Below are 15,916 nucleotides of genomic sequence, written 5' to 3' on the forward strand. Positions count from 1 at the left end.
ACAACACATCCAGACAAAACAATCCAGCTCTTCAAATACGGCCCTTGTTCCTGGATTGTTTGACTCATCAACCTGAAAAGGTTAGGAAGCCAAACCACCGTGACTCAGACCTTTAGGGGGGGAACACCCAGGCAAATCCTCTCTAAGAACTAAATCATGGTATATTCGGGCTTTGTATCGCCTGTTAAATGTTAACGTCTATGTCAAAAAGATCTGAACACGACCGAACATGTTCGATCTGTCGGGAAAGCTCGCTTGGAGAGAGTTGCCTGCTGGAAACCACTAGAGCTGTTGAATAGAACCCTTTGGGCAGAGTAAACCAATCAGAAAGAAGTCAGCAGAACTGCATGATCTAACCCCAAACCCGTCTGTCCTGCAGAACCAGAACTTCGCAGGCAGGCAGGTTCTTGCTTGAGTCGGCCCTCATTTCAGGAACTGTAGGAGAATGTGGGGAAAAACTCCCAAGCTCCTCTGCCTGCAGCTGATTTAGTGGAGCTTAAAGCTAAACTATGGTCACATGGAGTTCAGTTGAGGCCATAAGTATCGGTCCGTTACAGGGACGTGACAGATTTCCGTTTCACCAAAAAATAAAGACAACAATTTCAGTTAGAGTCTCTCAGCTGCATGAGACACTAAACCGTGACAAAAAGTCAACATTTGGTTTGGTTTCTTCCAGAACAAAACCCAGCGAGCCGCAAAGTCTCCCTTCGCTGATGAGGATTAACATACTCAGTTTATGTTTTTGAGACCATGAAGCCATTAAATGTAGCTTTACATTATTTACAACAATTGAATTCTAAAAGTCTTCTATCCTCCTGACTACCAGCACTGCAGATTTCTCCTCTGTAGAGGACATTTCTAAACCTGCATACTACGGAATTACCTCCTTTTGGCGTCTACAGAGGACATTTAGGGCTTTTCAATGACATCAGATGTGAGGGGGCGGGGCTCTGGGAATTGTAGTTCTTGTGGATTTAAAAATATTTGACGGGACATTTTTTCTGTCTGGTGGTCAGGAAGACATTTATTTTTCTATAAATAACATGTTTTACTTATTTTACTTTGACAGCGCACATCCAAACTCCTTTCAAAATAAAATACACTGTTAGATGAGGTCCTTCTGCTGCGGCAGATTTACTTGCAAGAAACCTGGTATTTTCATCTTTATGACTTTGCGTTCATCTTCTTTTACTGTACAAATGTAAACATCGGTGGAGAATCCAGTTTTTGGTTTTATTCTATACATTTAAGTAAAATTATGTACTTTGGCTCCAAACAACAACTGACACTGTTGCACAGCAGAAAATACGAACATTTGCTTCAGTTTGTTCTAATAAAAATCTACTCTGATAGTAGATTCAAACTTTTACCATCATTTTGTTCAGTTATCTGACATGTTATTAACCTAAAGACGAAGTTTAATTACATAAAACAAATAGACCAGAACTATAAAGTCATTATTTATTCAAATCTTTAGCCACGATGGAGAAATAAAAGATCCTCGTTTGGCTCCGGATCCGCAGGCCCATAATATAAAGTATGGGAAGGGGGATTTATAATTAACAAAAAAAACAGCAGGAATGCTTTGATGCATGTCCTTTCTTTTCTGCAGAAGGTTTAAAGAACATGGTGGTCCTGAAACCAACCCACCTGTGTTTGCAAATGAAGCTCCATCCCTGTTGGTGATGCTCTCTGGACCAGCAGACAGGGATGACGATGATGATGAAAGAAGCTGTGCATCGCTTGATTCCGTCTCTAATAACACCCCCTTCTCCTTCTTGGACACCCGGCCTGACAGATCACAGTCTGAGGAGACCACCTTAGCGTCCTCCAAAGGTTTCTCCTCCTCTTTGGCGTCCTCCAAAGGTTTCTCCTCCTCTGCACTGTCTTCAAACTCAAACTCCTCCCCCTGCTCTTCATCCTCCTCGTCACCTTCATCTTTTGTTGGTGGCTGAGACATCACAGTGGTCATTCTTTCTGAAAGCAATCAAATTAAGGTGTCTATTAAAATACATTACATTTTTCTGATAAAATATAGAAACAGGAATTTATGGGCAAACTGAACACTTCTGAAATAAACATAAATCAATGATAGCTATCAACAAATACGGGATTGTAAACAGGTTTTTTGTTTTAAAATGATCATATTTTAGATTAAAATGAACTTAAATTATAAACAGGCCACAATGCAAATTACTTTAGCACTTTTATTATGAAAGAGCCACAAAACAGTCTTTTGTGTCATTGGAATGAATCATCCTTCAGTTCAACAAAATTATATCTTCAGTTTTTAAACAAAATGTATAATACATCCAAGAATGTTTGACAGAATAGTTAAAATAGAAAATAATTAAAATCAAATTTTATCCAGAAGAAAAACATTAAAATAGAAGACAGGAGGGCTTTTTGGTCTTTTATTTTGAAAACTTCCCCCAAAATATAAAAATCAAAATGGATCTGGCCGTCAGAATCACACCTAATCTTTGGTGACGTTTCAAACCTTCAGGCGTTTCTTCAGCGCGAGTCAGAAGCAGATATCGATTGTGATCACAGTCAAACGATAAGCTGCACTTGGTCTGAACTGGAGAGCTGGCGTGGTGCCGGGGTGGAGCCCGGGTGGAGCCCGGGGGTGGAGCCGGCGTGGAGCTGGGGTAGAGGCGGCGTGGAGCCAGGGTGGAGCAAGGGTGAAGCCCAGGTGGAGCCGGCGTGGAGCAAGGGTGGAGCCAGGGTGGAGCCGGCGTGGAGCCAGGGTGGAGCAGGCGTGGAGCCAGGGTAGACCCGGCGTGGAGCCAGGGTGGAGCCGGGGTGGAGCCGGCGTGGAGCCAGGGTGGAGCCGGCGTGGAGCCAGGGTGGAGCCGTGGTGGAGCCCGGGTGGAGCCCGGGTGGAGCCGGGGTAGGGCCGGCGTGGAGCCAGGGTGGAGCCCAGGTGGAGCCGGCCTGGAGCCAGGGTGGAGCCGGCGTGGAGCCGGAGTGGAGCCAGGGCAGAACCGGCGTGGAGCCAGGGTGGAGCCGGGGTGGAGCCGGCGTTCTCCTCCTGACATGAGTCACTTGGATTAAAGTGTTTGAAGTGTTTAAATGAGGCGGAGGAATGGAACGCCGTCTTATCTCTGCCAACGCAGCTAAGCTGGTTAAACATTTCAAACATGCCTGAAATATTTGCTGTCTGAGACAAATAATAAAAACTTCTGTAACGTGCAGATAAAAAACACACTAAAGCACTGATTTGTATTTTTCTTCATTTTCTATTACTTCTTCAGTATTTCTATTTAACAAGCAATTCACGACTATTCCAAATTTGACTATATATTTATCTGCTGGTAAATATGTATTTTGTTTGTCCTCTTTTGATTTTTTTGTTTTGATTGTTTGAAAAGAATTCCCAGAAAAATAAACCTATTTTTAAAGATTGACTCCAATCAGCTTTGGATCTTTGTTTCCAGTGCTCCGGTCATTATGAACCAAATTTTAGAAAATCTGTGTCGTTTTCTTCCCATCACCCATCACTGAGAGCTCTCTGTTTACACTCTCTCCTGCTAGCTTACGGCTCCTCACACCCTCAACCTAACATTAGCGATGCCACAAAAAGGGTGAGGAATGTTGGGGCTATCCAGCCGTCAGAATGGAGTGGAGCGTCAACGACACAGGCTTTTTCAAACGGCAGTTATTTGTCTGCTCTTGATTCAAAGCAATATGAAAAAGAACAGGATCGGACAATAAAATCGCAATGTCAAGCTGAGCAAAAGACGGCAAAAATTGCACTAGATGGTTACCTTAAATGTGCTGAAACAATGTTATGGCAGCTTGAAGCATTTAAAAAAACCAAATCCATTTACGCATTTCAGCAATCAGATCACACACAGGGCTTATTACTTCTATTGTTGTTTGGTCATTTATGTGTGTTTGATATTAACAATTGATTCTTTATTGTGCAACGGAATGTGAATTTCTGTAAATCGAAAAATGTGCAATAAAATTTATTGGAAAAAGAAAAATGTTCACCAATCGGATGGACCCCTTTATGTTGGATGATCCTCCTGTGTAGACGAGGGTCATTTGGGGTTTATTTGAGTTATTTTGAATAATATTTAAATTAAATTGTCGCAGTAAAATGGAATTGATGTTTTTGGTTGTTTTTCTGTCTGTTCATGTATCGCAGTTATACTGTCATTGCGACAATAATCACTAACATTGCAAATTGTGTGTTTTCCTCATATTATGCAATCCTATTAACCCTTGTACTATCCTATTAACCCCCCCCCCCCCCCCCCCCCTTCCATTGACGTGTTCTCCCTACCATGACAAAGGTGGATAAAGGTGGAAAGATTTCATGGAATCCATGGACACCAGTGAAGATCACAAATCATTGAAGAAAAAAGGTTCAGAGCACTGTCTAGTGGGTCTAGATGACCCCACTCCCGATGTTAAAGTGCCTAGGATAGAACAAGGGTTACAGAAATACTTAGAAATTTTGAGCCTAATTTTCTTCATATATGTCAGAAAAAATGCAACAAAAACATGTAATAACACCATTTTCATCAGAGTAGCTCTTTAGGGAAAAACTAAATACATTTCTAATATGTGACTATATGATAAAAGTGTTGCTTCCGTAAAATTGATGCTAAAAGGTTCTTTGTATTGGTCACCATCTGATGAGGGGAATCATCTATTTTCAAACACATGAACTGCATCACAGCCGGTGGAAATGATTCCGTCATTGAACACGATCGTATCGTCACTGGACTTTGTTTAATCGAGCAGATCGCCGTGGACTTGAACTTGAAGCTTTTGAACTTCTGCACCTCTTCTAACTCTTCCTCCTAACCTTTCCGGAGTGTTTTTATGAGGAGCTTGAATGGTTTGCAGGCTGGTTTTCTGTGCGTTTACGCTGCTGCTGCCGAACGCAGCATCTGTTTGCCATATCAGGACGTCCTGCAGCACCGCTGCAGCTGATGCTGCCCTCGTCAGACTGCTTTGGCAGAATCTGCCCTCGCGATCCCATCCTAGGCCGACAACACAACAGGCAGACGACGTCTCTGGAAGCTCCGCCTGCAGAAGGAATTTGGCGCATGCCGTGTTTTGAACCGTCGTGTCAAAGCTTGACACAGAGGAAGCTGTCGCCTTCAGAGAAGAATGAACGTTCCTTCAGCTGCCCTACAATTACAGCAGAACCATCAGCATCATGGAATGCAGCCCAGTATTCCAGGATTTGTTATTATGGAGCCTTTCCAACTGTAAAACAGACATTAGTGTCATAAAGTCTGCCTGCCATCCCACTGTCTGTCTGGTCTGCAGTTTTCAGGTGTTTGTTCCCAAAAAGCCAACAGAGAAAAGAAACTGAGAACTTCTCACCAAAACTGTCACAGTGAAAAAGATCATTAAAGAAGTTTCTTACCAAGTTTCCACCCATAACTTTCAGCAAAGCTTCAAACAGGAAAACTGCTGCGCTCACCTGTTTAAATAAAGTTTTATTCGTGCCATGTGGGCGGACTTTCCGTTCTGGTCGGAGGCTTCCGGCTTCAGCCGATGATGTCGGCTGCCAGGACCCCGTTTCAAATACCAAGTTAACCATTTAGTCCACAGTACCACAAATATTCAGAAGGAAAATGGGATTTAGGGTCAAGGATTGACAGCAGACGACACTTTTGTGTTTTAAAACACCTGTAATTATTGTTCCTCCTGCTCTTCCAGCCCAAACAACTAACAGACAACCTCCGCTGTGGCCTCAGAGTAATTATTTAACTAATCAAAGTCCTCCCAAGACCATGATTGCACATTTGTAACATCCCATAATACAACAAAACAGGTGAAAATTCCTCGAGTTCATCCCTATGAGCCAGTTTTCCCTAGATATTGATTTAGAAATGACTTTGGCTCCAAGACTAAAATAACCTGCAGGGCTCTTCCTGCTGCTCCCCGTCGTTAGATGCTTTGACACAAACCAGTTACAGGTTTCTGACCACAGACCGTGTGTGGCTGTGCCTTGCCCAAGAGCACACGACTGAGGAATTTGAACCCTGAACATCTGAACTGCAGTTGGCTGTTCAAGTCGCTGATCCACAGCGACGAGGTGCTAGAGAGCTACGTGAACATCCGGTGTTGTTTTTTGATGATGAAAAACGTTTGACGCATTTTGGGTAATTTTGCCGTCTGATGAAGAACAGACTTCTGGGTAATATTTACACGGAAGTGTTTAAAGTCAGAGCAACAATCTGCTGTTATTTTTGCTTTTCTGTTTTAGTATCTTCCCAGCTGGCAGCCCCGGTTCCTTTTGCGAAAATGAAAATGACGCTAACTCGTTGACGTTTCTTGGACATGAAAGTTCTTCGCCGTCCGAACTGCTGTTTCTGTTTTTTTTCTCTAAGAAACCATGCCTACCTCTTTAATTCAACAAAGATGCTCCCACACTTATGTTTGTTGGTTTTATGCACAGCAGGCGTGACGTTGAATACACACCAGCACCCTCATCTGTACTAGCAACACAACTACGTGCTACGGGACAGCAGAGTGTGTTATAATGTCAATTCCTCACTAGGAACAACCCCAAAGTGGGATTTTGATCCATTCATGCATTTCTGAGTATTCCTCTAAAAAACCTACTCTCTGAGCGCCAGCCCCTCCCAAACCAGGAAAATGTGCGGGTTCTCTCATTGTGATGTCACAAAGTGAGGAACCGCCTCTTCCAGGAAGAGTCTACACTGCCAGCCCCGCCCCCAAGGATAACAGACACACCCACTTTCTCCATGGAGCTAGTGGTGATCGGCTAAACGCTTTCCTTTTTCTTCGGATGTTGCTCGTCTCCGTGGGAGAAACGCAGACACGCTGCCGAGGCCGACTCTAGGAGGACGTCATGAAATGGGCGGCACCCACAAGGAGAGAAAGGCGGGGCCTCAGAGATCCAGTCGTCTTCCTTCCTGGTAGGAAAATGAGCTGTGAAAATAAGTCATACTTCCTAAAAAAGGGTTCTTTAGTGTGCCAAAGGTCATATATGATCATATATTAGTTCATTCAGCCAGTGGTGTTCACACAGGACACGCAGGGAGCAGCAGGGAGGGGGATTCTTCTTTTATTTTAAATTTTACTTTCTTGTCCGCTATCTCCAGTGGGATGAAATGTGACGTGAAAAGTCAAAGCGGTGCAACTCCAACAGTTCTTGCTCCGGGATTTTTTTGCTTTCACAGGCATCGAGCAGCGTCAAAAGACTGGTGTCCGACACAAATCTGACGCGCAAATCGTGTTCAGTGGGAATGCAGCATTGGTCACATGTCCATGTACGGGTTCTGTGGGTTTCTGGGTCATGGACCTTTGTGCTGAAACAGCCTCTTTCACTACTAAGCTCTGAAGGCCAATGGTATCAATCAGGAAGTCAAGGAAACCCCGACCGAGGGTTGTATGCTGTGGTTTTAACAAAAAAAACAACAAACTCCCAAACTCTTTACTGAAGAACATTTTGGACCACAGAGAAAACTCAATCGTCTTTTGAAGATGACTTTCTCTTAACGCCCTGCGGCTTCTGCTCTGTACCACAAGCGGCGCTTCTCCATTCGGCCCACGCCGCGGCCACGCCAACAAGGATCCTTTTGTGTCCACACACACGCATTGTTTTCACGTGCATCCCTGCAGCTCGCATTAGCTCACACGCCACCGGGGCCGCGTGGCCCCACCCCAGAAGAAACACAGCTTTTCCAAAAAAAAGTCAGAAACACTTCTCCATCACGAGTGAAGCAGTCTCTGAGCAAACTCTGCAGACGCATGAATGTCGTCAACTTTGCTGATAGTTTTAAACTACAGTAGAACTGCTGCTTATGGGATGTGTCTGTGGGGGGGTGGGGGGGGGGGGGGTGGACATACCATCAAAGACAACTTAAAGGGAAAAAAAGAGGCTCAACGGAGCGGCGTGAAAGCTTTTCTTCTGGGAAAAATAATAAGAAGAAGATGAAACCGACTCCTACACACCCCGACTCTGACCTACATAGGGCTACGAGCGACACCCCCCCCCTTGTTGTGCGCCAAACATGGAGATGAAGGGAGGGACGAGCTTCAGTCGGATGAAAGAGGAACTACACTCCTTTCATTTTTAAAGTTTTGAAGGTCAGGACGTCATGAAAGCTCAACGGGGTTTAAAGATGAGTTCTATGTGAACAATGAAGTCTAATCAATGACAGTCAAAATCACACTGTGGGTTTGCAGGAATCCCTCTTCTGTTTCTCTCTTTTCCTTTGATACAAACTTAAATTAAGGAGAACTTCAGGCCTTTAGACTCTACCTCAATGGGTTTTTTAATCAAACATTACATTTTAGGTGTGAGTGGAGAAAAACGAGCATTGAAATGTTAAATAACAGCTGAATCTAAATACTCTCCTCCATTATTTACTCGATGTTCAAAAGATTTGATTTGCTTCCCGTTAGCTAAAAAAACAGCCTTCAGTCCTGCAGAAGAACCCATCCATGTTCTTCTGATCAGCGCTCGGCCCGGTTACTACTTTTGTTTCATTTTTTTTCTTAATTTCTGGAAATTACTTCTGTTTTCTGAAATGCTTTTCTTTTTTTTTAGGTAGGCACTACGGGACATCGCTGATTGGATGACCACGTTTGTCCATCATTCCTGCCTAAAGTTATTGGGCACGCAGGTGCCGACACACCAGCCGCGTATAGCACTGTCTTGAAACAAGTCAAGCAGTAGGTAGCATGGAGGGGGATTCTTCTTCTTTTGTTTTTTACCGTTCATATTGTCCACCTCCTCCAGCCAGTAGAGGCTCTGTGCCACAAACTCAAAGCCGTGAATTTTTAAAAAACATATATTTCCAGGATTATTTTTCCACAGCTCTGTTCCTCTAAACGTCCGTCATGGTGGTTTATTATTCCGTTCGGGCAGAAAAAGTGCAATCATTGATTTGTCCTTCGTGGTCATGTTCACAACAGTTGTTTGGAAAAGGACGTTGCCTATCGAACCCGAGTCCCTGATTGGTCAGGGTTCAGCGCTGTCGCGTTTTAGCAGCCAAGAAGTTCAACCGGTTAGACTTTCAGCGCACAATCAACGAAGTTAGCAAAGTTACCAAAACATTTTGTGTGTTTTCTTGGTTGTCTGATTTCAGCCTTTCCTAATCTGGGTTAGAGCAGAAAAAAGCTTTTTTTTTTGGCCATAACTCTGAGTTAATAAATGTGTGTCCATACGTTCAGCTCCAACTTCAGAGACTTTGGCTTCTTAAGATGCAAAAATGTGTAAAGTCTTTGCAAACATTTCTATTTTCATCCACTGAAAGCAAATTTCAGACACAGTTTTGTGCATCAAAAGGAAACGGAGCAGCTGGTAAGGTGAGGAGCAGGACAGAAATCTAAGAAAGAGTCACTAGAAGCGCCGCCGCTGCCACCGCCGCTTCTGCCATCGCCACTTCTCCAGGCTTTTTCTTTACGTGAACACTCAGTCGACAATGATGGAGACCTGACAACAGTACACAGCATCAGGCACGGAGGAATCCGCCTGGGGCTCTGCTTCCTTGTTGGGCTTCCTCCCTGTGGATTCCCTATCAAGACACTCAAATGTGACTCGGCCAATTTAGGAGCTGCAAACAGCTTCAGGAGGGCCGCAGATGCTTTACCTCCTCCTCTGGCTGTCAGAAGACAGAACAGTCTGCGTGGGAGGACGTTCAGGAATTTGGGGGTTTCATGGATCCACTTTAACAAAGATTTCTGAACTCAGAGGCAGGGAAGATCCAGCCGAATATTTCAGACGTTAATAGAAATAAATGTGCGCTCCAGGGGGCCGTGTCCCAAACTGTACACAGAACAGAGGGAGAGGGTCCTGCACATCCCAGGTGCTTGACGCTGGCGCTCTCCTCAGTCATGTGGACACCTTTGACACATGAAAGAATCGCCTGTTCAGCCTGGCCTTGGCGTGCCCTCTGCTGCAGCCGTGTCGGCCCCCAACAGCAGCGAGGCGCTGATAAATCACATCAACCAGGGTGTGACCTCTACCGCGGGGAACACCTGTGTGCCGCCAAACAATCACCAAGATAACATCGACTGGACCGACCGCGAGCCGAAAAAACGCGAACAACACTTTAAAGATATGAAATGTTCTACAGCAATAAAGGAAAGACTTCAAATAATGTGACGATTCAGAGGAGAGAGATAGGATGGAGAACTAGAAATGAACAATCACCAAACTCAAAAAGGTCTAATTGAATAGATTTGGGTTGTTTCTGAATTCCTTCTCTAATTAATTCATAGCGCACGATCTAGTGCGTTCAATTCCACAATTCCAAAATCCAGTGCCCTAGAAATTACCCAGAATTCTCTGCGAAAAACCAGTGTGCATTGATACTGATATATATATATATTTTTTTTTATTTGTTTATTTATTTTTTTAATTATTAGTATTATTTTTTTTAATTTATTATTATTATTATTTTTAAATATTTTAATTATTTATTTATTTTTCTTTTAACTAGTTTTATATGTGTATGTAAATACATTTATTTATTTATTCTATTAATCTTTAAGTCGCTCTTACTATTTCATATGCCTATTAAGGTTTATGTAATTATTTGTTTTTTGTCCGTGTTTTATATATATTTTAATTTTATTCCTTTTACATTTTATTTCACTCCAGTGTTTCCCTCTGAGGGATCCTCCACATCAGTGACTGACCCTTCTCAGTGAGCGGGGTCGCTGCAGTGGGATCTCCTGGGTCTGACTCTTTTGATCGGATCTGGGGGGTTCTGTGGTAGTGTTCTCCGTGAACTTGGGTTGGGGGGTCGCTGGTGTGGACATGTCCCCAAACTATCGTTTTCCCACCTCAGGACAAAGCCAGGTCTCTACATTCTATCATTTTATCACTTTTTAATTTATTTATTCATTTATTTATTTATTTATTGATGTGTGTGTGGGTGTGTGTGTGTGTGTGTGTGTGTGTGTGTGTTTTTGCGGGGGGGGGGGGGGGGGGGGGGGGGGGGGGGTTGTCGCACGGTTTGTCTTGTCATCTTGTTTTTAAATTTTATTGTATTTTATGCACAGCACTTTGAGTGACATATGTTGTCGAAAAAGTGCTATATAAATAAAGGTTGATTTGATTTGATTTGATACTCACTGGACAGGTGAATATAGACCACAATGCATTGCGTTAGAACAATTTCTGCCAAACTAATGTATTTAAGTGTTTTTTTTGTTATGAACAGTCAACATTTTTATCTTCAGAAGACAGTGGACTCATAAATAATTGTTGTCATATTAATTAGATTTCAACTTTGTGAAATCGATGACATCATATCGGCTGTTTAAAAAAAGTAAAATTAAAAAAGTAGTGAGCGTTGTTTTAAATTCAGGGAACATAGTTTAGGGTTAGGGTGGGAATTCTGACACAGCCTTGGTTCTGCTGATCCATCCTCATGAGGAACCAAAAGGCTTCAGCCAACAATTGGCTAATATTAAATAACTCCAAACAACAAAACAGCCTTTTCAATCATATTCTCCTTCCTCTATAGCTCTCAGACCTTCTCCAGATTTCAAAGCATCAGATTTCATAAAAGTAGGTGGAGCCAGGTCAATTCACCAGATGACCACCAGGGTCATTTTTCATGAAGAAAGCCAGTTCTCATCCACTTTGATGTATCTTTACTAAAACAAATACAGCGTCCGCGGCCAGATGTACACCTACTATTTGTATGCACCATAATGCTTTTTATTTACATTCAACAACTCTCACAAATACCTGCTGAAGATCCTGAAGTGTCCCGGGTCTCATTCTACAATCTAGGACATACATGTGGGTTTACATGAAATAAAGCCTCCTATAGGGGTTGGAGAAGCTTGCAGGATGAAAAACCTCTGACCTCATAAAGCCACCACCCCTCTTCTGTTGCATGGCCAACCTGTCACTCTTATTGGGTCCAACCATTGACTGTAACTGACAACTAGAACAAATGAGTGTGACCCCCCCCCCACTAAGTATCGTCCATCGGCACAACCCTATTTAGTCGTAGTCCCGACTCCCCCCTACGGCTGGATATGGGCCGCCCTGCAGGTGAGAAATGGTCAAACCTGTACAGTGATACCATCGTCCATAGTGATGGCTGACTATCATCACGATGGAGAGACACCATCGTGATGCCACGCCCCCGCCACGCTGCGAGTTGACACCATAAGCCGCGGTTACATGTGTAGAATATTTTGATCGGATCAATGGTCAGATTAGAATTCAACCGTGAACATGGACCTAGAAAAACCATTTCCGATTATAACAAACGTTCACATGGGGTCAAACTTTGGGTCTGAATAAATCATTCGCACATGCGCGTAGTACACCCCCCCCAAAACCTAAATTCCTCAAGCAGCCGGTTAGTGCTGTTCCTCTGGTACGTGCACGCTCCTAGCTGTTAGAAATAAGGAAATGTGGACATCCTACAGACATTTACGTACATTTACGCGTGTAAGTATGCGTAACTTCCACTTGTCTTACAAAAAAACTGTACGATACACTTAAACCTACAGTAATGGTACGTTCCGTTAATGACGACCCTTGAGGTGGCTGTACGACCTCTGCGCTCCCCCTTGAGATGCAGCCGCTCCTCTCTGCCATCCCCAACGGACCCAGCGTCCATCCGGGTCGGCCCTCCCACACAAGCGTACAGGACTCAATCTATAGGTAACTGAAGCAGTGAGAACCCCCACCTCCCCTTTACATCCCCCCACAGCCTCCAGAGGACCATTGAAATGTCACCGTCGCTGTTCTGGTACCGTTTTTCTCTGCCCTTCCACTCAGGGAGACGTCATCATTAGCAGCAGCAGCTCAGAGACGTGACGCCAGATAGAGCAAGTCACAACAGCAGGTCGGTCTGCAGGGACACGCATGACGACGCAGGAGCAGGAACCACACCTGTGACCTGTTACCTGCTTCATTTCTCTTCTCCCTCCCTTCACATCTGACCCACACCGCTCTGGGCCCGCCAGGTTCCCAGCAGCACCGTCCCCCGACCGAGAGGAGGCACCAGGACCTGACGGCTTCCAGGATCTGACTTCAGCTGTCAGCAGAGCTTCACAGAGAAGCAAGCTTCGTTGACGGCCGTGCGTGACGGCCGGGGCGTGAGATCCGTCCGCGGGTTAATGATAAACCATTCAGGACAGAGGTGCTGCACCGGCGGACTGCAGGAGGGCGTGGCCCTCGTATCAAATGTCTGATTGTCTGGAGAGATCCGTTCATTTGTAAACACAATGCTGTGAGGCCGCCCCCCCAGCCCGTTCACAGAGAAGTCTTTGTGGGGCCACGCATGCATTGTGGGGGCCGTTTGAAGAGCTGACTAAGGAGGAAAGCATCTCCCGCTCTGACGGGACGAGGACTTTCTCTGAAAAAGCCCAACGGACATCCGGCAAGGCCAAGCCGTTCAGGCCGGGTGCAGACGGTGTCAAAGGTCCCTAAGCCCCGCCCCCTGGCCTGTATCCCTGCTCTTTTGTACTGGCAGGCGGCGTGAACTTCATCCTGGGAGGGGCGGTTCTCCTCACAGCCGTGAAACCAGGACGGTGCCGGACCAGGACCCAGGAGAAGCTCCCAGATGAGCCGGCGTTCACGCTCATCCTTCCTGGTGTCTGTCTGGGTCTGCTGCTACCATGACTAGACCTCCTCCCTGCCGGGGGATGGGGGGGGGTCTCCTGTTTAACTGCCCTGATGATGTTTACTGTGACATGCATCTCCCCCTCCAAGCCTTCCTGCCCCTCAGTTGCCCTTGTAGCTGTCAGAATGAGATTCAAGCCCATCCCAGCCCCCCACCCCCAGCCCCACCCATACGGTCCTTCCTCCATCACCCCCCCGGCCCCCCTTCTTGGACAAAGCTGCTGTCTTTCTGCAGCATCCAACCGGGCAAACAGAGTATTTTAGGGCAATAAATCCGTCTTTACCCCTCACCTCCTCGTTCCGGTTCTCCTCCCCGGTGACCCTTTAATTCCGGGAGCCTCCGTTCAGAATGGGTCCAGCTCGCGCATCTCCAGCGTCCCGCGAGGACAGCAAGTGTCAGCAGAGGAGTTTGGGTTTGTCTCGCGCTCTTTACTTTCCCAGAACTTCTTCTTCTTCTGTGCTGCGGGAGGTAACCCCGTCGTCACCCGCCCCTTTCCCTCCTTCCAACAGCCCCTCTCGCTGCCCCTTCTCCCTTTTCTTTAAAGATGCCTCCTGCCCTTCCGCGTGTCCAAACCTCAATCTGCCCTTTCTTTAGCCGTCTTCCCCCCTCCCCACTCTGCATGGACCCCCGCCGTTGGTCACGGAGCGGCACAAAGCATGAGAGGGCTCCCAAACGCAGCTGTCCAATGGGAGCGCGGGACGCTCAGACGACCAGCCAATGAGAAGCCTGCCAGCTGGCGGCTAAGCCAATCAGAGAGACATGTGGGCGGGACAAAGGGAATTAGGGGCGATACTTGCTTACCCAACTTCCTGTGTGAGATAAAGGCGTCTGGAATATTTACTTTTGACGTTGTTGTTCATTTTCCTGGCAAATGTCAAAATTTCGTCTTTTGCACAGAAAAAAACATGACATTTATTCTGATGTTTTATTTAAAATATTTGAGACACTAAAAAGTTTAGTTCGATAAAAACGCTGAATATTCATTCATGCAACTGTAATCAGAAGTGGGTAATAAGTTGCAGTTACTCAGATACTTTTACTGGAGGAAGTTTTGGAAAACTTTTCTCCTTAAAGTACTTTTACAACATCATACCTTTTACTTAGTTGAAGATGTACATTTACTCATTGGACTGTAATCATTGAGTTACTTCTGTTTTTTTTTTTTTGTTGTTTAGTAAATTTAGTTTATTGTTGAGATTTTTCTAGCTGTGCATCATTTTTTACTTGAAAAATCACCAAAGTAATTACAAAACTAATAAAAACCACAAAGATAAACATAACAGTAGGTTTATCTGTACGGCTGAGATTGATTTTGTTGGTTCTAGGCCTTTATTGTAGGGATGCACTGATACATTTCTAACAGTAAGTTCAGATGACTACTTTTTATTACTATTTGAGTAATGTTATTTTTGCAGTACAAGTACTCATGTTTGAGTACAGATTTGAGATACTTTTACCGCCTCTGCCTGTAATAAATGTGTGTTTATGAAATACTTTTAATGTTTGAGTAATGTAGAAAGTAAAGCGTGTGAGAAGCATAATCTGTGGCCTGTTTTCACTCACTACTCACAAATACTGTGATGGTGTTTTCTCTTTGAAATCATTTCCATTTTTTGGGATTATTTTATTTGCCTTTATGTAAAACGCTTCGTGTTTTCTACCCCTTTATAACCTGACCTTAATAATTATTGCTGTTAATAATTGTTTGAAGTGGATTTTTAGTGTTTGCTGTTTTTCTTTGAGCTTTGGTTACAAGGTGCTTTCCCTTTTGTGGGATCAATAAATGTTTTGTTGTATTCTTCTTTTGAAACAGTTTATGATGACAGGAAAACATTTCATATAATCTAAACCTTTTTTGGTGAAAATGAGGGAAGAGAAGTTGTAAAAAATACTCGATTACTGTGTTTTTTAACTAGTGTGCTGTGAGCGATACATTAATCAATCTAACCTCAGTTGTCTAAATAATATCTATTCTTCTCTGTGTTCATCCAAACCAGACCAGGTGTCACTGGAAACACGAAAGACCATAAAACACATTTTTCTTTGAGTTCATATGATTCCACTGTGTAATGTTTTTTATGACACTTTCAGTTGGTGGTGCCTTATGATTTTTATCAAGAAAAGTCTGCCTTAGCTCAAAAAACCCTGTTTCATTTTTCATACAGTTAGGAATATTACCGGATAAAAGGTAAAAACTCAAATTAGTATAAATGTAAGTGTTAAATCTACTTTAGTAAGGTTTGAAGGTTTCACAGATGAGAGGGCCGACATGTGAAACGTTGACGTGAAATTTCAAATTAAAAGTATGTATT

General features: G+C 44.1%; 1 protein-coding gene across 11 annotated transcripts in view; it reads right to left on the reverse strand.

The window, feature by feature from the left end:
- arhgef10la (Rho guanine nucleotide exchange factor (GEF) 10-like a) overlaps nucleotides 1–14,261 on the reverse strand; it is a 176,789-nt gene extending 162,528 nt beyond the window's left edge. For 3 of the 11 annotated variants that reach the window (XM_023955304.2, XM_023955303.2, XM_023955300.2), the window contains exons 1-2: nucleotides 13,895–14,221; nucleotides 1,651–1,977 (exon numbers count right to left, since the gene is read on the reverse strand). In XM_023955304.2, the coding sequence (XP_023811072.1) occupies nucleotides 1,651–1,972 (322 nt within the window). In that variant the 5' untranslated portion in view covers nucleotides 1,973–1,977; nucleotides 13,895–14,221. Of the gene's footprint in view, nucleotides 1–1,650; nucleotides 1,978–6,733; nucleotides 6,860–12,885; nucleotides 13,026–13,887 lie in introns of those variants that run through there. The other 8 variants (XM_078947783.1, XM_023955301.2, XM_078947785.1 and 5 more) reach the window with 7 other exon arrangements.
- Nucleotides 14,262–15,916: the final 1,655 nt, after the last annotated feature.

This window comes from Oryzias latipes, chromosome 5 (assembly GCF_053564925.1).
Source record: "Oryzias latipes strain Hd-rR chromosome 5, Olatipes_Hd-rR_3.1".
Lineage (NCBI taxonomy): Eukaryota > Metazoa > Chordata > Actinopteri > Beloniformes > Adrianichthyidae > Oryzias > Oryzias latipes.